The sequence below is a fragment of the Schistocerca piceifrons genome, chromosome 8 (assembly GCF_021461385.2).
Source record: "Schistocerca piceifrons isolate TAMUIC-IGC-003096 chromosome 8, iqSchPice1.1, whole genome shotgun sequence".
Taxonomy (NCBI): domain Eukaryota; kingdom Metazoa; phylum Arthropoda; class Insecta; order Orthoptera; family Acrididae; genus Schistocerca; species Schistocerca piceifrons.
Window position 1 is genome coordinate 366,819,424 of NC_060145.1, and position 24,196 is coordinate 366,843,619.

The 24,196-nt window shown below is 35.0% G+C and overlaps 1 protein-coding gene across 1 annotated transcript in view; it reads right to left on the bottom strand.

Moving 5' to 3' along the window:
* Positions 1-421: 421 nt before the first annotated feature.
* LOC124712039 (protein takeout-like) overlaps positions 422-24,196 on the bottom strand; it is a 36,115-nt gene continuing 12,340 nt past the window's right edge. Inside the window, exons 2-4 of the mRNA XM_047242331.1 lie at positions 24,016-24,152; positions 6,386-6,535; positions 422-875 (exon numbers count right to left, since the gene is read on the bottom strand). Coding sequence (XP_047098287.1) covers positions 721-875; positions 6,386-6,535; positions 24,016-24,151 — 441 coding nt within the window. The 5' untranslated portion in view covers position 24,152 and the 3' untranslated portion in view covers positions 422-720. The remainder of the gene's footprint in view (positions 876-6,385; positions 6,536-24,015; positions 24,153-24,196) is intronic.

Below are 24,196 nucleotides of genomic sequence, written 5' to 3' on the forward strand. Positions count from 1 at the left end.
TTGTCTGTAGATGTTTAAATAAATCAACGTTTCCTTTAGAACCAATAAAAGCATGTTTACGTCCTTAGCACATGGTAACATACAAACATAATGACAAAAACAGGTTGAAATTATAACCCAAGTTTTTAATTTTAAATGTAGGAGTGTACTTTATTTATAGTTATCTTACAAATGATGGGAAATATATTTTTGTGATGAAATACAATAGCATGTTTTTATGATGAAACTTTTTTAAGTAGCTAATCACTCATATAATTAGACTCTGGAAGTTAACAATATGTTACAAAATAACTTATAACGACTCTTATACCATGATTTTTAAAAATGAATTTATTATTCGGTATATATGAAGTATAGAACGATAATCGTGTGAACCACACACATTAACCATCGTTTACATGGTGCTGGTATTTTATTTATTAATGTCTAATGGCATCAGAGTAAATGGACTAGAATGCCCTAAAGACTTAACAGAGCATTTTCTGGAATAAATTTTCAAACAAAAGTTTTGCAATGTAGTTTATACATGGGCAAAATAACTATAGAAACTGAAGCAAAATCATTTATTTCTATGAAAATAATGTTCATATTTTATTGTTTCTGTAAAGTAGAAGTATGATAGAGCACAGCAGTGTACGATATTGGACTGAACTAACGTCCACCTATGTGAATGACTAATGAAGTATTTTTTCTAAGGTAAAACCTACATTTCGCTCCACTTCATGAAGGTGGAAAGACTGAGTTGTAGGGAACATTTCCGAACACCTTCCTGGCCATTTGCTTGAAGGAGACTCCCAGAGCTTCATCTATAGCCGGTTCCAGCTCCTTTGTAATCTCTTCAGAATTCTCATTCAGGAACTTGAGTGTGTTGTCAGCTGTAACATCGACATGCAGTTCACCATTACTTTTACTTTCTCGGCGCCATACTCATCGTCCAGCATCAAATTAATATGTCAGACACTGAGCAATACATTTCTGAGGTTTTTCACTACTCTGTAATTTCATATATTTAGTTTAGAATTATGACCAAATATATTTAAAAGACTGTAAATTCTATCAAAACACTAGGAAATATAGTTGCAATAAATGAAATAACACCACAAACAAATGTGGCATATTATCAGGAGTTTATGAATCAAATTCTTAACATGATTTACATTTTTCCTATCAAAATCTTAATATTCTGGAAATGTTAATTAGTTGTTAACATAAACTATTTATTGCAAGTAGGTGGGAGGTACATTCATCTATGGCCTTTTCCCACAGTTCACTTATGGTGTTTAACCACTGACCTTGGTATTGTTATTTTCTTGCATTTAGGCTGTTTGACACATACTTGTAATAAGTAATTCGTTATAATTCACAAACAGTAATAATCAGCACAAAGCTGTTGGTAGACCATGAAATCTGTAGCATGATGCCGCAAAAAATATTAACTGTTCATCTAATAACATAAAAATGTTGACAAATAAGAAACCAAATTACAAATCTAAACTGAAATCGTCGCATCTTAGATAGCTTCTTACCACACATTGATGATTTCCTTAAATTAAAAGGTGCTTGGTTCATATACAACATAATTTTTAAAAATTTTTAAATTGAAGTATTTCTTAGTAGAAATACACGAATTAAAGAAAAATTCATATTTTCTCAATCTTTAATTTAACTATGGTCACTAACAACAGAATTTGTGTGTAAGACTGAACTGTCCATATTTGTTAATATATTTGAGCTTCTGAGATATTTATTGATTTGTAACTAGGTTTTGGTTCATTAGCTGGACATAGATATTAACTGGAAGCAATGAAGTGTCCACCAAGAATAACTGTACCATAAAATAGAATAGAGTTTCTGCTGAATTAAGTCAAAACTCGACTGAAAGTAAAAAAGTGCTAGTAGGACTCTCTGAGGGTTCCTTACAAATGTAGTTAAATATGTTTATAAACAGCTCATCCATCGACGGTTTTTTCCTGTTATCGATATTGACATTACGAAGTATCCCTCCTGGTAACTTCAAGACTGTCGAGAATATTTTAATGTTAAGTTTTAAGTTTGAATCTTTTGTGTGATTCCGCATGTCCTATTGTAATTTTTCAAAGTTAGACGAAATGGGAATGAAATATTTATAAATTGTGAACATAAATTTTACACATAAACCAACGATTAAGGAAAACCACATCAAAATCTTGACAGTAGTCCCTCAGACTGGCCTGGACATTCAAACACAAGAGAGGAAAGAACTTATGTCTACATCGTAGAGAGAGAAGTATTGACGAAATATTGATATTTACTTATTAAAACTGGACTACAACATCCATTTTATATTTAAATACAGTAATATGTATCTATTATTCATAAAGAGGATGAAAGCAATTTAAGTACTAATGGCAAAATGAGTTTTTATGTAATATAACTACAATTTAACAGATTTTGGTCCTTTAGCTGTACTATAAAACCTTTTTTCTTCGCGAATTTTACTATTCAAGGTTAACAGGAAGTACTCTACAGGCTTTTGATGAGTGAGTTTACGACTAGTGAAATATGTGATATAAATGGACATGTATTTTGATTGCATTGACATAGAAGCTAGACTATTTTATACCAACAAGGGCTGGTAGACCTCAGTCAGTATGTGACATAAATCTCAACTTGATATGTCTACTCGTTCCTGAGAAAAAAGGGTCTTAAGTTGGACAGACAGGCAGACAGAACAGAGGGACAACAAAGTCGTTCTTTAAGGGATCCATTTTTTATGGATTGAGGTATAGAAAACCTAAAAATAAAAATTCTATCGAACTCCTGCACACAGTTACCAGAATACTTTCATAGAATTACCATGAAATCTTGAGCAGTAATTAATCCAAAGGATGTATGATTCAAAAAGCCTAATTTCAATGAAACAGAATGTCAGAACTCGAATTTTGTACCGGTTGTCCACTTTCGTAAACATTTCCAACCGAATTTTGTATGTGTTGTCCACTTTAGTAAATATTTTCGATAAAAATCGATAAGAAACGTGGAAATTCTTAGAGAAGCAGCAGTTAACAGTTCCTACAGGCTATGGATCACATTGTACTCGTATGAAAATACTAGCATACAACCAAATTATACTAATATAAGTAGGGAATCATCAATTATCAGCTGTACATAATGAAGAATACAAATAAACAGAGCTTTCGTAAGAGAAAATTGCACAAAAATTACATATAAATTAATTTGATTAAAGCTTTGGAGAATGACGAACTGTCGACTTCCATACTCGCTAAAGGTTCATCTGTACTTTTTGTTTCAGTATGCGGGTTCTCCTTGGTAATGTCCTTAACACTCATGAACAGTATCTCATTTCACCAGATTTTCAAAACGTGCTAACCATTAGGAGACATGTTTGGGATATTTAATGACTTTTTGCAACTATTTATCAGGATTTACAGAACCAAAGTACTTTATGTAAGTGATATATCCGAGAGTTTTGGGAAAATCAGGTATTATGTTGATGTATTAAGTTGCTTAATATTACTATTTTCTATTACAACGGCACAGTTTGTGCACAAAAATACGACGCAATCCGAATTTATCGCTTGTGATACGATTTACTGGCAAGCTGTGACAACAGAGTTCCACCTTAGCGGCTGGACATTGCTTTGAATACCCAGCGTATACAATGAACACTGAAGGATAATAATAAGTCACAGCCAAAAGGAAAAGAACTTTCTTGTAATTATTCGAGTTTATGGATAGCCTGTGCCCTTTGTAACATGTGAATTTATGTGGGGAAACGACTATTCATAGGATGGTTAGGATTTTCAATACTTCCAATAATTACAATTCCTCAAGGAGTGCTAGTTTTGTTCTCACGAGGAGGTGCAGTGCTTAACATACTGGACTCTTCACATTGGTGTGGATGACTGCTTAAATTCCTGTCCAGAGCGTGATAACTACTTTCTTTTTTTCTTTCTTGCCATGATTACCTTAAGATTACTTAGCACAAACGATTCCACTGAGAACCTTACTCTACATTTCCTTCCTCATCGTAATCTGACTTGAGCTTGCAATCAGTCTCTAATGACACCCTCATCGACGGTGTTTTCCACAAAGTCTACCTTCCTTAAATCTGCAACCAATAAAATAATCAAAGAAATGCTGCATCATCTCAGTAACAATTCATTGTGGCAATCTCAGGTCTGTGCAACCGATTCAAGGAGATGTAAAGAAAATTATTGTAATGTTGTGTAAATGAGGAATGAGGCTGTCACGACACGGATGAGAATAAGAGAGTCATTGGGATATGTAGGTGGTATTTTAAATACTTTTAAAGTTCTTGAAAACCCATCACAGATAATCACCTTACTAGCTGTAGAAAGGACGTTCAAAAATTTTGCTCAATCGTTTCCTTTTTTTTCATTTTTTGCAGGAGGAGAATGAAACATTTTTTCAACATACTTGGAACATTTAGCTATAAAATGATATATAAAAGTATTTTCTTTTATTTACAGGTGAACCGTAATGGATCACGAAGTATATGTCAGTTTGCGACGTCGGTGATGGAGTTCATCTTCAAAACCGGTGACGACTCTGCCTTATCGTTTGACAGGAAGTTGCTCCCTGTTTATGGGGAGGACACAGTGGGTCACAGCAGTATCCAGCGGTGGTTGCAGAGGTTTACAGAAGGTGATTTCTCTCTACTGGGCAATCCAAGATGCCGTACACCATTGATGGCAGTGAGTGATGTGAATAAGGAGACCATTGATCAAGCCATCCAAAATGACAGATGTGTGACGACACGACAGCTTGCTGAAATGACTCGTTTGTCATTGGGTAGTGTGATATTACTGTTACAATCACTAGGGCACAGAAAAATCTGTGCACATTGGGTGCTAAGGTTATTCACAAGAGAAATGAAAACTATGAGGAAGAATATGTGTGAGGGTCTCATGCAGACCTTTACTGAAGAGTGGAAACAGTGTTTTGATGGCGTCATTACCCAGTATGTATCATGGTTGTATTTGTCCGAACCTGTGAGCATAACCCAATCCATGGAGTGGCGTCATCTGGGTTCCCCTCGGAAGAAGAAATCAAGAGTTTCACGAACAGCAGGCCGAAAAATTATGGCCTCCTTCTTCTGGAATCAGCGTGGTGTCATGTTCACTGACCTTTTGGAAACTGGCTCCACAATCAACTGTGACCGTTGCTGTTTGTCACTGAACAAGCTGTGATGTGCCATCAAGACTCGCAGGCCAGAGCTTCAGGGTCAACTCATCACGCTACCATGACAATGCTAAACCCCATACAGCAATTATGCCACAGGAGGAAATCAGGAAAATGGGTTCGAAATTGTTCCTCGTCCTCCCTACAGTCCAGACTCTGCTCCATCTGATTTTTACCTGCATGGAAAAACATTTGATAGTGAGACATGCCTTACTTCCTCTGTCAAGCGATTGTGTAAAAGTCAATCCCCATAATTTTACCAAAGTGCATCTATGTCATGGAAAGAACGTTGGGCCAGATGCGTCACAGGTGATGGAGGCTACATTGATAGGTTCAATGTACAGCTAAATGTTCCAAGTACGTTCACAAGAAATTTCCTTCTCCTTCTGCAAAAAACAAAAAATTAGAGACGACTGTGCAAAACATTTTGAACACCCTTAGTATTTCACGAAAGTGTACTGTGCCTTCTATACTACAAGAGATGAAGCATAATGAAACCATTACATCTTTGATATTGATAAGAACTGGAGGATTTTTCTTTGCTGCAGTTATAGTCACATCCCACAATATTGATGAACAGTGTCTGTCTCTGTTTCGTTTTCACAATGAAAACCACATAATATATCTTTATTGTTTTACCAACTCAGAATTGCTTTTCATTAATAGCATTGTGGTTTGTTTCATCTGGTATCAAAGAATGTAAAAAAATTAAAGTTGTCTGTCTTAATAATCTACTACATCAACTTAAGATTCTAGCAAGTGATTTCTATTGCTAAATTTGTTTTTATCTACAAAATTTTGACACTTGCGAAAACCAACAGAAATTATCTTTCTTGTATACTTTTAACATATAAAATCCAGCTTTCAGTGATCACTAAAAGCAAGAATCAATTCTGACCCAGTTTTTGTAGTAAACTGATTCCTCTACAACACCTCCAAATTACTCTTTCTAAGAATCAACAATCAGTAACACAGTCACTCCTCTTAGCAGTAATCTAATAAACCCAGACCTAACAACTAGCCATAATCTAAGAGGTTTCAGTGGAACTTTTAGACTTTCATTTTATTGAGTCCTCATATCAGAAACTGTCTACTGTATTTTTCGTGTATCTCAATATTTCAACAAGTGGAAGAAGCAGGCACAAGATTTGAGCACAACAACATCTTTTTAGTCACATACCTAATGCTTTGTCATTGTTGAACAATCCTGTAAGGTCCATCGACAACTTGTTCAACTTGAGGTCGACCTTAAAGTCCGTCACGTCCCAGAACACCTGTCCATCTCGTTCAGTTGGCTGTCCAGTTAGCTCCATATCGGTTTCCAGTCTAGCTGAAGGTATGGGAGACAAAATGAATATTAGTACAATTGCACCGAAACTCAGAACAACAGACAAAGGATTATTTATAAAGGCAGGTTAATGCAATGTTGGGCATGAAATGACAAAATAGTTTCCTTAGGGTGCATGTTGAAAGAGGGGGAAAAATCACGATTTTACTGTTGTACATAATGGTACTATCTTTGAAATCTGCGAAATTCATGGTTATTTACAAGCTAAAGGAAGTGACTTTAGTTTGAAAAATGGTGATTATAAAACCATTATACGCGATTAATAAGCTGTTATGAGGTCTTCAAGCACTGGGAGCCGATGGCTCCCTGTATAAAAAGTCACCACATTTTGCTGACGACCTTGTCAAAGAGGAGCGAACAGAGGATCAGCATACTCTCTCGTCCGTGAGGTGGGAAACTGTACCTAAAGGCGGAAGAATCACCAATGATTAACGGCATGAGGATGCAGAATGCAATGAAAACAACTGCATTAAAGAAACTTAATGTGTCTCCACAGGACTTTTGGGTTGTAATTGTGAAAGTGTCATGGTAATCTCTCTATTGGCAAAAGATTTGGGATTAGTCTCCCATTCGGCTGTGCAGAGGGGACTGCCAAGGGGGAATGACAATAAGAAGAAGATTGAATAATCGATGAATGGAGAACATTCTATGAGTCAGGGCATCGATTGTCAGAAGCTTGAAAGTGATAGGAGAGCTAGGAAATCTGAAAACGTAAATGCAGTCGCTCAGTCTCGATATAGTAGGAGCCAGTGAAATGAAATGGTAAGAAGACGAAGATTTCTGGTCAGATAAGCATGGGGTAATATCAATAGCAGCAGAAAATGGTACCATGGGAGTAGGATTTCTTATGAGTAGGAAGGTGTGGCAAAGAGTATGTTAGTGTGAACAGTTCAGTGATACAGTTGTTCTCACCAGAATCGACAGTAAATCAACACCAACCACGACATTTCAGGTACACATGCTGACACCACAAACTGAAGAGACAGAGAAAGTACATGAGGATACTGAAAGAGTAATACAGAATGGCAAGGAAGATGAAAATCTAACAGTCATCAGGGTCTGGAATGATGTTGTAGTAAATAAATGAAAAGGTTATAGGAGAATCTGGGCTGAGGGCAAGCAATGAGAGAGGAGAAGGGTTAATTGAGTTCTGAACAAAACGTCAGCTTGTAATGGTGAATACTCTGTTCAGGAATCACAAGAAGAGGAGGTAAACGTGGAAGAGGGCATGTGATACGGAAAGATTTCAGCTTTATTACGTCATGGACAGGCAGAGAGTCCAAATGTCAGATACTGGATATTAAGGCATACCCAGAAGCAGATACAGACACGGACTACAATATAGTATTAATGAAGAGTAGGCTTAAGTTTAGGAGATTAGTGAACAAAAATCAATATACAAAGAAGTGGGATATTTAATTGCTAAGAAATGACGAGATACTGTTGAAGTTCTCTAAGGCTATAGATACAGCACTAAGGAAGAGCTCACCAGGCAGTGCAGTTGAAGAGGAAAGGCAATCTATAAAAAAGGCAATCACAGAATCTGGAAAGAAAAACTTAAGTACAAGGAAAGAAATTGTGAAGAAATGATGGTTAACACAAGAAATACTTCAGCTGATCGATGAAAGAAGGAAGTACAAATATGTTCAGGGCAACTCAAAAATACAAAATAGAAGTCGCCGAGGAATGAAATAAATTGGAAAAGGAACTAAGCTAGGGAAAAATGGATGGATGAAAAATTGGAAAAAAAAGACAGAAAGAAAGAATTGTTGGAAACTGACTCAGCACATAGGAAAGTCATAACAGCCCTCAGTGAAATTAAAAGTAAGGGTGGTAACATCAAAAGTGCCATATTCCACTGTTGGATGCAGAGGAGAGAGCAGAAAGGTGGCTTGAGTACACTGAACGCCTCAGAGATGGGGAAGATTTGTCTGATGTGATGGAAGAAGAAACAGGAATCGATATTTAAGAAATGGAGGACCCATTACTTGAATCAGTATTTAAGAGAGCTTTAGAGGATTTAAGACCAAATAAGGCAGAAGGGATGAATAATGCTCCATCAAAATTTCTAAAGTATTGGGGGAGGGAGCGACAAAGCGTCTATTCACGTTGGTGTGTAGAATGTATGAGCCCAGCGACATATGATCTCACTTTCGGAAAAATGTCATTTACACTACAACGAAGTCTGAAAGAGCTGATAAATACGAGAATTACGCGCAATCAGTTTAACAGCTCATCCATCCAAGTTACTGACACTAACAACACAGAGATGAATGTAAAGAAAACCGAGGATGTCACATGATGATAAGTTCTGCTTTGGGAAAGGTAAATTCACAAGAGAGGTAAATCTGACGCTGCCGTTCATTACAGGAGAAAGAGAAAAGTCAAGACACGTTCTTGGTATTTGTCACCCTGGAAGAAGCGGTAGACAGTGTAAAATGGCTCAAAATGTTAGACGTTCTGAGAAATATAGGGGTAAGCTACGGGGAGAGACAGGTTATTAAGAAAATGTACAAAATCCATGAGGGAATTATAAGAGTCGACCACCAAAAGCGAACACTCAGACTAAAATAGTGTAAGACAGGGGCGTAGTCTTTCGCCCCACTTTTCAATCTGCAGCAATGATGGAAATGGAATAAAGATTCAAGATGAAAGGATATTAATGATATGAGTAGCTGATGGCATTATTATGCTAAATGAAAGTGAAGAAGAATTACATTATATGCTGAATGTAATGAACAGTCTAATGAGTACAGAATATGGGTTGAAAGTAAATTGAAGAAAGACGATAGTAATGAGAAGTGGCAGAAATGCGGACAATAAAAAACTTAACCTCAGGATTTGTGGTCACAAAGTAGATGGAGTTAACGAATTCTGCTACCTAGGCAGAAAAATAAGTAACGAAGGATGCAGGAAGGAAGGCATCAAAAAAGTCTAGCACTGGAAAAAAGTATTCCTTGCAAAGAGAAATGTAGGCCTCAATTTCAGGAAAATATCCTTAGAATGTACGTTTGGAGCACAGAATGGTGTGGTGGTGAAACATGGACTGTGGGAAAACCGGAATGGAAGAAAACTGAAACATTGAGATGTGGTGCTACAGAGGAATACTGAAAATTAGGTGAACTGATAAGGTAAGGAATGAGGAGGCTCTGCACAGAACTGGAGAGCAAATGGATATGTGGAAAATATTCTCAAGGAGCAGAGACACGATGATAGGACATTTGTTAGGATATCAGGGAATGATTTCCATTACTGTAGAGGGAGCTACAGAGGAGAAGTATGTGGCGAGGTTAAGTGGATCCAACCAACCCCAAAATTACTATAAAAACGAAACATACGTTTTTCAAATTTTGAATTGTAAATCATTATTTTAAATCTTTCCATTTTTACATTAGCTTAATATAACCATCTTCAAAATATTGAAAATCACAACCAGAAATTAATTTATAATATACATCAGGTAAAATAATGTTAAAATACTTACTGAGCCACGTAAAAATTTTCTTTCCTTGTCTTGTTTTCAATATTATGTGAAGCATTTACTTTTATCTCACTAATCTTTTAAACAAAATAGTGTTGCTTATGTTGTTTTTCAGAAAATTCTTACATTTATATAGAATACGTTTTTATTGAGGATAAAAACTATTTATCTTCATAAATATGACTACAGTGAGTGATTCATTTAAATTTGGCATTTTTTAGAGAAATAAGAAACAAAGTTCAATCTAATATTTGCAAACAATATTTTAAACTGTCTCTAATTATAGAACATTTGAGAGGCGAGGACCATACCAACAGTATTAATGTATTAAAGCAAATTTATAAAGAAGAAGAATGCAAAATGAGATTTAATAGTTATGATGAAATATATTGAAATATGGGATGACATAGAAAATTCAGATTCTCTTTTTTATGACAGTTTAAAAAGTAGTGAATTACAATTTATCAATACATAATTTACCAAAAATAATACAAAATTATATTAATGCATTTTGGATTTTGTTCTTATATTAGAACATACAGAAAAATTAAACTTTGTTAAATAATAAATAATTTTTAATAGCCATAAGGTATTGTGTCATAATTTTCTAGAACTACTCTTATCACAGTGAAATGAGAGTTCTTCCTTAACTTGTTTGATTATTAAATTCTTAGTATTTCCATCTCTAGTTATCTGGTTGTACTCTATTTCCTCTTTTCCTTCATTTCACTTCCTACTAATGTTATCATGGTCTCACCATACAGCTTTAAAGACCAGTTTGTTATCCACTTCTTATCTCATAACTTATCTGTCCTTTCACCCAACATACAAGCTTTTTCTAAGTTGACTTTGCCGTCATCAATATACACTACCAAATCGATATCAAAATATATCCCGTTTTTCCTAGTTTATCTAACAGACAATAAAATGTAGGAATTGCATTCAATGTGGTGAATGCAGCTATAAAAATATTTGTACTTGCACAATTTTCTATATAATAATACTGGAAGTTGTGCCTCATCTGCAACATAAACTCATTAATAAAATTTATATCTATGTTACCTAATCGGTCATCTAATAGCATCTCATGAAAAGGTTTTAAATTTGTAACATACCCAGTTTTTCTCATATTTTGTCATTGTTCAAATTTACCACATAAATTTTTAAATGTATTTTAGCAAGTGCCCTTTCTCCAGGATTTTGTTCTATCTTTTATTTATCCCATAGAATTCCTAATTTATCTTTTACTGCTTTTATGTATTCATCTTTACTTTTAAATCGTCTTTCTGAGGTCTGTATTTTCATTTATTGCCCACATAATATTTGCATTTGTTTTTAAAATCCCATACTTCATAGGCATCTAAAATTTTACATCCTTTCCCACAGCTTTCTTTACTTCATCTGTTATCCAAGTTCCAACAAAACTTCCTTCTTCATCATTATGATAAATTTTTTTTTAATTTATTTAGTTTTTCATTCATTTTTACAAGCAATACTGGATGACACAATCCTCTATGTGGCAACACATTACATTTTTGAATAATATCTTGGTATATAAACTTTTCTTTTGTGTCACAGAATAATATTCATAATATTGTACAGTTGACTAAAGACTGCATATACTATCAAATCTTATTTTTCCATTAGCTTCATCTGCTTTAGCTCTTAATTTTATCACATTTGTATAACTACCATAAAAATCATATCTGGGCTTGAATGGTTTTGATAACTTTTGGTAACTGTTTTAATTTTTTAAGACTTTTGTATGCTTCTGAATTAAGTCAGTCACATTCACACACCTCTGCTCAATTACATCCAGCTCATTTCTGCACCTCTTGTTAAAGTCATTTGATAGAGGTTACCTGCTGTTTCTTCACTTTAATTGGTAATTGTCTCAATTTTAACAGTTTTTTGCAACCATGGCAGAATCTGCCATGATATTGATAAATAGCATTTGTTTCTTTATCAAATCCATCTACTTTTGCTGCAGCTATTTTTAGTCCATCGCCATTAAGAGCATGTTAAATATTATTATTGTTTGAGCTATATCACTAATCTATGCGTTCTTTAATTTTCTCTCTGTTTCTTATCTTACCGAATACAGAAACTGTATTTTTAGGCATGTGTTTAGATAGTACAGGTTATGGCAGCATTCATAGTAGGATATTAAATACACACCATCAGGCAGTAACTGTAATTTATTTATTACCTCTTATGTGAATTAATAGCTAAGGGTATGACATTTACTAATGGGTAAGTCATTGTCCATTAATATCGTAGTAGATGCATCTCTGGCACTGATAAATTATTTAAAGCCTTATGTACAAGACTTTTCCACCCCTTTTCATTTTTCCTAAATTTGTGAGGAAGATTATTCAAAAATCTAATTAAATGCAGAATTTCTTTTCGATATTTTGTTATGAAATCACTAAATTTAATTGTTAACAATTGAGTTATTCCAATTTTTTCATTCTGATGATTTTTATTTAAGGCTAATACTTCTCCATGAATTACTGCTAATTATGGACATCATTGACCAAAACATATTGCATTGGTTTTGTTGTGTATTTTTTAATTATACCTTCACCACTTTTTTCATCCACATTTGAATGTAAATATGAGGCCAGTTTTTGTGAAGGCTAAAGATCAACATTTCCTTTTTAGAATATTTGTTATTATTACCTTAACTTGATTTTATTTTATTCAGATTGTTATTAGTATAAATTGCTCCTGCATGAATCAATATATCTGCATAATCCAATAAATCAGAACATGTAAGTAATGTATTCATATCATCCATAGTTACTTCGTTTTTTAGTTAAAAGACTCGTTAACCAATCAGTAGCTCAATATCTTCTATGACCAATTGTTACTTTAACTCCATCAAATTTTAATGGTAATTTATGAACAAATTTAAATGCACCAACAGGTTTCAATCCAAGAACTTCATCTTCACTGTGTTTAACATATTGTAACATTTTAAATTAATTCTTTTAACTGCTTGTTCTCCTCTTGGAGGTATCCTTTCTATCTCTTCATGTTTTGTCAATAAATCTTGTATTTTTTATTTACTTATTGTATAATCTCTTTTACCACTGTCATATTCCTTAGTCGTTGGAACATCATTGAATTCTTCTAAAAAATGTTGATTATAAGTAACCAATTGTTTGTCAACTTCTCCAGTTTCTTCAGTTGATTGTAACACATTATCACCTATTCCTTCAATACCTTGTTTAACTTGTTCAGTTGTATCAATAGCAGGTTGACCTTTTTCACATTTTTCATACTCTGTTCATTGTTGTCTTCTATTTTTACTTTTTGTTTTATTTTTACTTTTAATCTTCTATTTCCATTAGCTTTTTTAAGAACTTCCAGGTTGTATGTTGCAAACATTTATTATCGTAGAAAACATTTAAAATAATTGTTTTAAAAATGTTTTCGTTTTATATCTGAACTTTCCATCGTTCGGACTCCTAGCCATGTCTGCCACAAAAAACCCAAACTGATCTTTCCAACATTTACAACTTGTTTCTTTAAAATCCTCAATTTTTAAATCACTTCCAACAACTCATCATAAATACGTTTCAAATTTGTTTAATGTTGTCGGAATACATTTAAGAAATGAGATTATCTCTAACTTATTGTTTTTCTATTTTTAAATCCATTTTTATGCTAAGTAAAAATAATCTATTCGTTTATGTGTTCCTCTAGTAAGCTATTCTCTAACAATACCCTGGTTTTCAAGAATGTAGTCATTAACTACTGCTACCCAATTTTCTAGACATTAATCAGATGGAATAATTTAATCTCTATTGCCAATAAAAGTAGTAACTTCTTCCATATGCTTACCTACAATTTTTGACATTTTTTTATAAATTCTGGAAGTATGGTTGATCTAAACCTCTGGAGTAAACATACTAATATTTAATTTTGATCCAATTCAATCATCCTGTAGTTATAATACAATTACCAGTTATTAATGCAGTTATTTCACAAACACTTGCACCTATTATTGCACATCGAACAGAATTTTGGTAAAAGTTTTCCATGCTCAATTTTTGATTTCTTTTCTGGTATTTTTAATTTTGTTTCCTAATCTGTCACGTATTTAATAAATTTTTTAATACAAAATGAGTAGATTATTTCAATTGCGTGGTAAGTCATCTTGACTGATTTAACTTATACACTACAGCTTCAGTAATGTTGCACAGGTTGGTTTTTATTCAAATTTTTAACTCAAAATATTACATCAATAAATAAATAATAATTTATATTGCAGTGGAGAAACAGTAGAAATTCCAGTAGGTCAGTATAGTTAAAGAAATTTAGAAAAATTTATTCATTTGAAAATGCCAAACATTCACATTAAATCTGATGAAATTTTAAATAGAGTAACTACTGAGACAGATGTGAAACTATACATGGATATAAAAGATAGTACTGCAAGTGTGGTTGGATTTAGTAAAGAAACTATTAAAGCTAATGAAAAGACTTGCTAAGAATGTTCCTAAAATTATTGCATTCGAATTAATTAATAGAAATGTTAATCCAGATTATGGTATAATTACAAAATATATTGATTCTTGTCAACATAAAACTATTATTGAATCATTCAAGCCTAATGCAGAATTTGGTGGATCAATAATTCATGAACTACATTATCCCGTATATATTCCGATTTTGATACTATTCAATATATAGAAATTACTGGAACTGAAGTGAATGGTAACTTGATTGACTTTAATGGTGCTGCTGCAACAATTGTTTAGAAATGTCTTGATAAGATTTTTCCTTATGAATGATGAACAAAATCGAGAGTTATCAGCTTTACTCATTCACTGTGAATCAGAAGATTAAAAATAATTTATTTCTCCCCAACAATAACATGGAGATTAATATAAATATTGGAGATGGTTGTGTTCATCCCAGTCATGCTCAACAGTAAATAAGCTGTAGTATTATTGGAGCTGATGGTACTGGTTATCCAACATATGATGGAAAATTCAAAAAAAAAATTAATTGATATCTATGTAGGAAAGTTGTTGGAGATCATCACTACAAAGAAAGGAAACACTGTTTTGTCTATAATGGAACATCGATTCATCATTCCATCTGTCCTTAAACGATTGACTATATCCTTAATAATGATAAGATAAAAACAAAAAAAAAAATGAATTGATTTTTCTACTGGATTTTTTTTTTGGTGGTTTCTTCAGTGATTATCAAGAAGTGATTTGGGAAGGAAATGCAACAGTAATTTTTAGATGGAGTCAAAATGCTGGAGATGCTGTTCTTCGATGGGCTGATAAAAATGATGCTGGAGTTGGACTAAAAGGTACTCTTTCAAAAGAAGGCAAAACTGAAGAAGCCTTGCATTCCATCGGTAGAATATGAACCAGAATGAAACTTCCTGGCCGTTTAAAACTGTGCGCTGGACCAAGACTCGAACTCAGGACCTTTGCCCGCGAAAGGCAAAAGTCCAGAGTTCGAGTCTCGGTTCGGTACACAGTTTTAATCTGCCAGGAAGTTTCATATCAGTGCACACTCCACTGCAGAGTGAAAATCTCATTCATGAACCAGAATATTCACTAGGGCTGGAAGGAGAAAGCCTAAAAAATCAGAAAATTCCAGTTTCTTTCTTTGAAACACGAGAAGTTGAAACAGCTGAATTTTGTGGAAAAAGATATTTTGAACTAGATATTACTAATCATCATAATTCTTGAGAATTTTAGGGGCCTTGCTTTGATTTTTGTTGTGTTTCAAGCTAACCAAAAAAATTATAATAAACTGATTCTTTTTTATTCAAAGAATAATAACAGAATACCTATATAAAAAACATATAAAATGAAGTTTCTCCTCAAGAAATGTGGAATCTAGATCCAACAAATATCTGGACGTGTATAATGCTTTCTCAGATATTAAGCAAAATAATAATTAAATCGACCCCCTAGCTGCAAACAGGCGTTGATATACATCATTGGGGACATGTTGAAAATGTATGCCCTGACCAGGACTCCAACCCGGAATGTCCCACTTACATGGCAGACACTCTATCCTTCTGAGCCGCCGAGTGCACATAGGATAGTGTGCCTGCAGGGACTTATCCCTTACATGCTCCCCGTGAGACCCACATTCCCAACATGTCTACACCATTACATTCATAGTCGTGCCTAATAGGTGTTTTTCCATTACATTGAAAAATTTTCGCTCAACTGAATGGTGATAACAATGTAACTCCTTTCAATCTCATTGAAAATTATCCTACTTTTGTCATAAATATGTCTAGGAGAATGAATGTGTTAGCCACACAGAAAACCAGAATGAAATAAGTATATCTTTCAATGATAAAATTGCGAAGCATACAACTGTCTATATAGTAATGTATAGCAAGAAAAATTCAATATAGGTTACTCACCATAGCGTTTTGAGTGAAAAGTTTTAATGTAAATATTTTTTATTCTATATAAATTGATAGCCTACTAGAGAAGCTTAACAATGCAAGCAATTCAAATTTGTCTGAAAAGATTAGCTAGCTGGAAATAAATGAATTGTATTATACTACAGACTGTGAATATTTAAAAACTAGACACAGGAAGAGGATTTGTTTGGAACTTTATGTTAAATTTAAAATTATTTTACCAAACAGATGTGATAAATTAATTAGCAGTTGTGATTTATAATTTTTTGGAGTAGGAAATATTAAACTAACATATAAATGAATGAAGGAACTTAAAAATAATGATATTGAATTTCATAATCTGGAGCTCTTTATGTGAGAATACATTATTTCATTTTTGTATTAGTTTTGTGGTTGGTTTGGGTTTGCTTGGTAAATTATGTACTAGTGTGCTCAACCAATCCACTTGATACTTAGAGGGCAAGAGCTGTGGAGGAAGACAGAGATTGGAGTACATCCAGCAAATACTGAGGACGAAAGGTTGAAGCACTACTCTCAGATGAAGAGGCTGACACAGGAGCGGAACTGGTGGCAGGCTCCATCATACCAGCGAAGAATGATGACTCAAAAAAAGAATGAAATCTTCGGCAAAGGGTAGGACGTCTTGTGCCACCCTCTGAACTGCAATTCAAATTTACACCCTCTAATAATTTTGCGCAGTGTGTAAGAAATTTTAGCTCTTTGTATAGATACAGTATAAGTGATTATGTCTTCAATACTAAAAAATAATTACCCTCACCTTTCTTCTAAATTTGCCCTTGTACACAACAAGCGATTTCTACCCAATTTGGAACAGTTACGACTGCAAGCTGAAACATGCCTAGTACCGTGCAGCTGGGGTGAAGGTGGAAGTTCTCTTTCATCCAAATTTAGTATACCAATAACTGAACATGCTTATATGTGAAAAGTACACTGAATGTAATGGGCCCCTATCATCCTCTGAACTGTAAATGAAATATTGAATTTGAAGTGATGACATGTGAAAATATAATTCTGGAACTTTTGGAGATATTTCACACTAATAAGTATGCATATGGTTTGCTGTTTGAAGAGAATACTATGGGTTACTGTATGTCCCAGAGCAAGATCAGGCTACTGAAGATGTGCAACTCACAATGTTACTAAGAGTGTAATAGTATCTCAAGCCTGTAGCACACTGGAACTGCAGTATTAGGTGGATACATATAGTGTTATGTAGCTCCTGAAGTACTTTTAACCTCACATTGTAAACATAAGATGGACCAAGTGGAAGAAAAACTTGGTGAGTGGGACATACATACCCTCACTAGGGTCAACAGCGGGGGTCAACATTATTTTGTTACTGAATTAATTTTACTATCAATAACAGCATATTTACAAAATATAAACAGTTAATGAAAAACTACCATAATTGATATCATATCGAATATTGTAGGGGTGCTAGAATATGGATATTATTTAAGCCAAATTTAGTCCATTAGAGGTATTGTATTCTGTGAGCCTTTATGCAAAATTAGAGCAATCCAAAATTGCACATTCTGTAGGAAGTACTGTTCTTATACTTAAAAGATCTGAGAAACTACTACAAATATGTGACCTTAAAGCACCTGGTAATCAACCAGATAACTCTGAGAGAATGTGTTCGCTATTTCAGTTATAAGATATTGGATTTCTGGGTTGTTTCCCACAACGATTTGAGTGGAAAATATAAACATGATACACTACCTAATACATTATTCTCTTTAGATCAACATTTCACCTGGAAAAACAAGTATATCCTTATTATCCTTGTCTGTTGAACCTTCTCCTACTAATTCTCTATCAGTTACTGATGAATGCTGTTCAAAAATGGTAATTTCTAGGGTTTCACCTGGAGAGATTGTATGCACCAACAACAGAAATAATTAATCACATTATAAGAATCATTGTGGATAATTTGTTTCTTTTTTATAATCGATGTTTTCTCTGTGTGAGAAGTGGAAACAGTATGTAGCAATTGTCACAGCAGTTTTATTACTTCTATGTTATGTTTGAGGTAGAAATCAGATTTATTCTGTTTCATAAACTCCATGTGATCAGAAGTATCCAGACACTCCATAAACCATACATTTTTCGTATTAGGTGCATTGTGCTGCCACCTACTGCCAGGTACTCCATATCAGCGACCTCAGTGGTCAGCACATATTGTGAGAGGACAGAATGAGGCACTGTATGGAACTCACAGACTTCGAAAGTGGTCAGGTGATTGGTTGTCGCTTGTATCATACATCTATATGCGAGATTTCCGCACTCTTAAACATCCCTAGGTCCACTGTTCCTGATGTGATAGTGAAGTGGAAACGTGAAGGGACACATACAGCACAAAAGCATACAGGCCGACCTCGTCTGTCGACTGACATCTATAGAGACCATCAAGACCATCACACAGGAATTCCAGACTGCACCAGAATCCAGAGCAAGTACCATGACAGTTAGCCAGGAGGTGAGAAAACTTGGATTTAATGGTCGAGCGGCTGATCATAAGCTACACATCACGCTGGTAAATGCCAAACGACACGTCTATTGGTGTATGGAGAGTAAACATCGTGCGACTGGATAGTTGAAAAACTTTGTGTGGAGTGACAAATCATGGCACACAAAGTGGCGGTCTGATGGCAGGGTGTGGATATGGCAAACGATCGGTGAACATGATATGCCAGCGTGTGTAGTGCCAAAAGTAAAATTCGGAGGCGGTGGTGTTATGGTGTGGTCGTGTTTTTCATGGAAGTGGCTTGCGCCCCTTGTTGTTTAGCGTGGCAGTATCACAGCACAGACCTACTTTGATGTTTTAAGCACCTTCTTGCTTCTCACTGTTAAGGAGTAATTTGGGGATGTATGTTTCAACACGATCGAGCACCTGTTCATAACGCATGGGTTGTGGTGGAGTGGTTACACGACAATAACATCCCTGTAATGGGCTGGCCCGCACAGAATCCTTACCTGAATCCTATAGAATACCTTTGGGATGTTTTGAAACGCCAGCTTCGTGTCAGACTTCACCAACCTACATCGATACCTCTCCTCAGTGCAGCATTGCGTGAAGTATGAGCTGCCATTCATCAAGAAACCTTCCAGCACCTGATTAAATGTATGCCTGTGAGAGTGGAAGCTGTCATCAAGGCTAAGGATGGGACAACACCATATTGAATTCCAGCATTAACAATAGAAGGCGCCACAAACTTGTAAGTTTCAGTCAGGTGTCTGGATACATTTGATCAGCTGGTTAGCAAAAGATAGTCTGAATATGTTGAGTACTGATGTGTAACAGTATCCTAATACAAGTTCTTGCTGATACACATTACTGATCTTCCACATTCCTTGTCACAATATGGGAATATTGTCTTTGTCCTTTTTGAAGGTGACAGAATTATAGGAGTGGGAAGGTAGCACTAGAACAGTAACTTAAATTACCCATAGGCAAGCATCTAAAACTACCAACAAATGATTGAAGGCAAATGGATTCTTATTAAATATTAGTTAGACTTAGCAAAATGTATACACTGACTCTACTTGAATGCCAGAACTAAACACCATTGCTCAATCAAACAATGAAATAGAAGAATTAATTAACACTCAGTCTTTGCCGTTCTTAATGCATGGACTTAATTTGTATCTACTTCTACACTAGGCGCACTATTCAAAGATGGGACTGTCTTACTTTACCTATATTAGAAATGCAGTTAGTTATACCTACATGGTGATTACAGATGAATGATCTAGTTTATCCAGTATATTTCCATCTCATGATAAGTAACAGATTTGAGAAACTTAAGGGGACTTGATCGTGAAAATTACCAAAAATTTGAAAAACATTTTCTTGTTCTATAGAAAAGAGCATTTCAAGCTGATTTCAGAAATGTATGGTTTATGGGCTTTATCATTTTCCGTTCATTCTAAAATTGAGGTTGAACATAATATTGCACAGGGGCCATGCCCATCTCTCAGTTTGAAGTGCGGCAGAACATTTGATGAATTATTTTGTTCTTCCATTTTTCCATCGTTGGTTACAGATCGTTAGCACAGGTGTATTCTAGAAGGCAATCCTGGAACCAAAGTACAGGCATGTCTAGAAGGCTATGGTTCGAATCTAAACAAAGATCTGAGAATATATGATTGCGGAATTTCATAGGCATGTGATTTTGCAGTTATTGTGTGTTTTTGTGTGTGTGTGTGTGTGTGTGTGTGTGTGTGTGTGTGTGTGTGTGTGTGTGTGTGTGTGTTTTCTGTGCTACAAATGCCGAGAGTAAAGAAATTTTTTCCCAAACGAAAGTTTCGTGGCAACCTGTTCCAAACACAACCGAATAATACACATCAGTTGCTTCAAAAGTCACCCGCAGAAACTGTGTCTACAGGTAGCGCTTCTAGTCGTAAACTTTCGATTTCTGAATGTAATAAGAACACACCTAGTAGTACAATGAGCAGTAATAGCGATGGAAATATTATTGTGAACCTAAATATGCCGTCAAGACTTTTGAAGAGAGCTGTGGAATGTAAGTACTGCAATTGTGAAGATAGTATTGATGTTTCTGAGGACATTTCAGGAAGGAAGAGTCTTTCCAGTCGTGTAAGATGCACAGCAATACTGTGACATCGCCAGTAACTGATAGTCGACATTACAGTGTAAATATTCAGCTTACTTCTGCAATGTGATGTATTGGAAGGGGTAGGATTGCTGCCCAGACTTTTTGTGCAGTAATGGATTTGCCTCCACCTCCACTAAGATTTGACAGATACAGTAAATTAATAGTCTTACAAAAGTGAAATAGATTCTTTGACTTAATATTATAGACTAGGAATAAGGAGAACATGAGACGAATTGTTTGGGCAACATAGTTCCACAGAGTGTCAACAGATGAAACGCAACAACATGATTTGTGTCCAAAAAGGGAAGATTCGTGGTGCAAATACTGGTTGAGCAATGCTGCAGGCATACAATATACCGACAAGTATTCCTTACCACTTGCTGTAATGTATACAATTAGGCCTATATGTAGGGATCTGGCAAATAAAAATCTACTTAGGAAATTTATGCATGGTCTCTCTCAGAATGAAAATGAAAACTTCAACAGCTGCATATGGGACAGAATACTCAAAGCTGTATTTGTTGGGCTGACAGTGGTGAAGATTGGTGTAATGGGCGTAATAATAACATTCAATGATGGTGCAATTTCAAGGATCAATGTTATGAAGAAATTTAACATGGGAAGGAATATGGCTTCAGCTCTAACTGCTATTGATAAGCAGCAGGTAACCGAAGCAGAGACATCTGCAGAAACTACTACCAAGAAGTCAAGGACAAAGAAAAGAATTAAGACAAAGAGTGTGGAGCATAAGGAAACAGAACAACTGGAGTATGCAACTGGACTGTTGTAAACGAGCCTAGTGGTAAGTTATTAAATCTGTAAAACTTCTTTTGCGATGTTCTGAAAACTTGAATTTTCCTCTTTCAGGTACACTTTTCTCCTAAATGACTGAAGTTAAAATCACAAAAATTGGTGCAGATATTTAGAATGACCTCCTCTATCTCCCTTGATTACTATTTCATCAAAAATTTATAACATGATGATGATGTCGCTGATATTTGTGCTACATTTTAAATATTTTTGTTGTAGTAAAATAAATTATTTTTCTTTTACACAGATCAGCGTCAGGGAGGGAAACCGGAGGCATAAAACACTTACGTGAATGTTGTCTGTACTCGGACTCTTTGTCCAAGCTGTGCAGTCAGTGGTTACAAAGAAAATGGTACCACAGTAAAACAGTGTTCCGCTTTTTATTTATACTGTTGTCAGTACCAAAATATAATAAATATCTCAGTGATTTTTTGGGAAATGCTTTGACTGATGACCCTAATTGTTCGCAAGAATTTTGAGCCATCTCCCATATATAGATCAGTTGCACTACGAGGGTGAAGATAATGCTAAAAATGCAGCCTGTTCAGGGGCGTGCCCCCTTAAATGATCGAACTATAATTATCATAATATCCAACTATCTTCTAAAATACCGTTCTTGTGATAAGAATACACCCTTCTTTCGCTACCTCGTAAGAAAGTTTGGTATGTGCATGATTGTTTCACATCTCATGTTCAGGTATTTCACATTGTCAGTACTTCAACTCTCTCAAAAGCAAAATGTGGCAACAAGTTATCTCTATAAAGGCCCCAGATTTTTAACATTAGTAGAAATGGATTAGAGGTACATGGATACAAACGTACTCGATAACCTGCCAAACAATGTATCAAATTTATTATAGATATTACAATGGGAATAAAGGGGTAATTGAGGAAACAAGGAAAAATTTCTATTTTTCAAACCATTTGTTAACACATAAGAGCCGCCACATAGGAACTATTAAACCTACTGTATTTGAAATAACCAGGATAATCTTCTGCACACAGCTGGCTTATTGTTAATGATTAATGAAAAGTACCTTAGCTGTATTATAAATTCGTAATAACACATCTGAGGTGGTTTACGTCAATCATTAATCAGTCATATTAGTAGAAGACCCTAGTATTGCATTACTGGAAGTCACTCCATTATAAAACACTCCAGTAAGCGCACATTTTCGGCAGTCTTTCGCTACCAACACTGATAAGAGAATTAAGATTCGGGAAAAGTTAGCCTGCAAGAGGTGTTCTTTACTGACAGTTACATGTACAATGTCATTTTTTTAGGAGGCTGTTGTATTTGCCACACTAGTGGAAATGTATGCTTTGGGGGATGGTGTAGGTATTTGAAAATGTTCCTTTTTTTATTAGTTTAATTGTCCTCATTCCAAGTGTACGATTAAATCCAAAAATATTTTGAATGGGAATATAATACAGAAAGGTGTAAAAATATTTATAACTAAGAAACTGAGTTATCAAATATTGCTGGTGACTTATTGGAAAGTGTTGTTTTGGCATGATTTGACAATTTTTTGAGATGCCAAACGTAACGTTGTTTAGGAGAAGGTAACAGAAGTTAGGATGGACAAGGAGGAGACATTTTATATTTTGAGGAAGAGCTCTTCACTAACCGTTGTTGTAGGAAAAAGGAATCGATTGTTCAGATTTCGTGTCACGATGAGGAATAGCACAGTTTCAAAGGGCAGATAGATGTTTTATTCGATTTCGTGGTAAAATAGCAGAGGTAATTAAACCATCTTTGGCAGATTATGTGGAGAATTGATAGGTGTGTGTTCAGGGGTATATGATCGTGTAGGTCAAGCAGATAGAGACTCTTGTAAGGGCAATACGGTGCTTGGTATCAAGTTTGTTGAGACTACAAGTGTTCAGAATGGAGGATGGGTGATAAACGGGTAATTTTATAGATTCCTATAGTACATATGAGTGTGAGAGTAAGTAGATGTGAAAGCGAAGTGGAATATATGGATGTATAGTATAAAGAAGGGAGTGATAGAACACTGGATGGATGGAAGTCTACGTTACATTTGATAGAAAAAGATCTCGAGGACCGTCGTCATATTAAATGAGTGGAGGAAGCAACAAACTGGGTACTTACGTGCTGTTATGTTGCTGTTTCCCTCCCCTTTAACAGGCAGCACCAGAACCTTGCCGTCTGCCTTGTATTGTCCAATCAGCGAGAAGGGTGAATCGGCATGCAGCTTTGCCTTCAAGTTGTAACTGCCTGGCTTCATTCTGTGAACACAGTCATGTTGACCAGAGTTATCAACGTTGTGGCG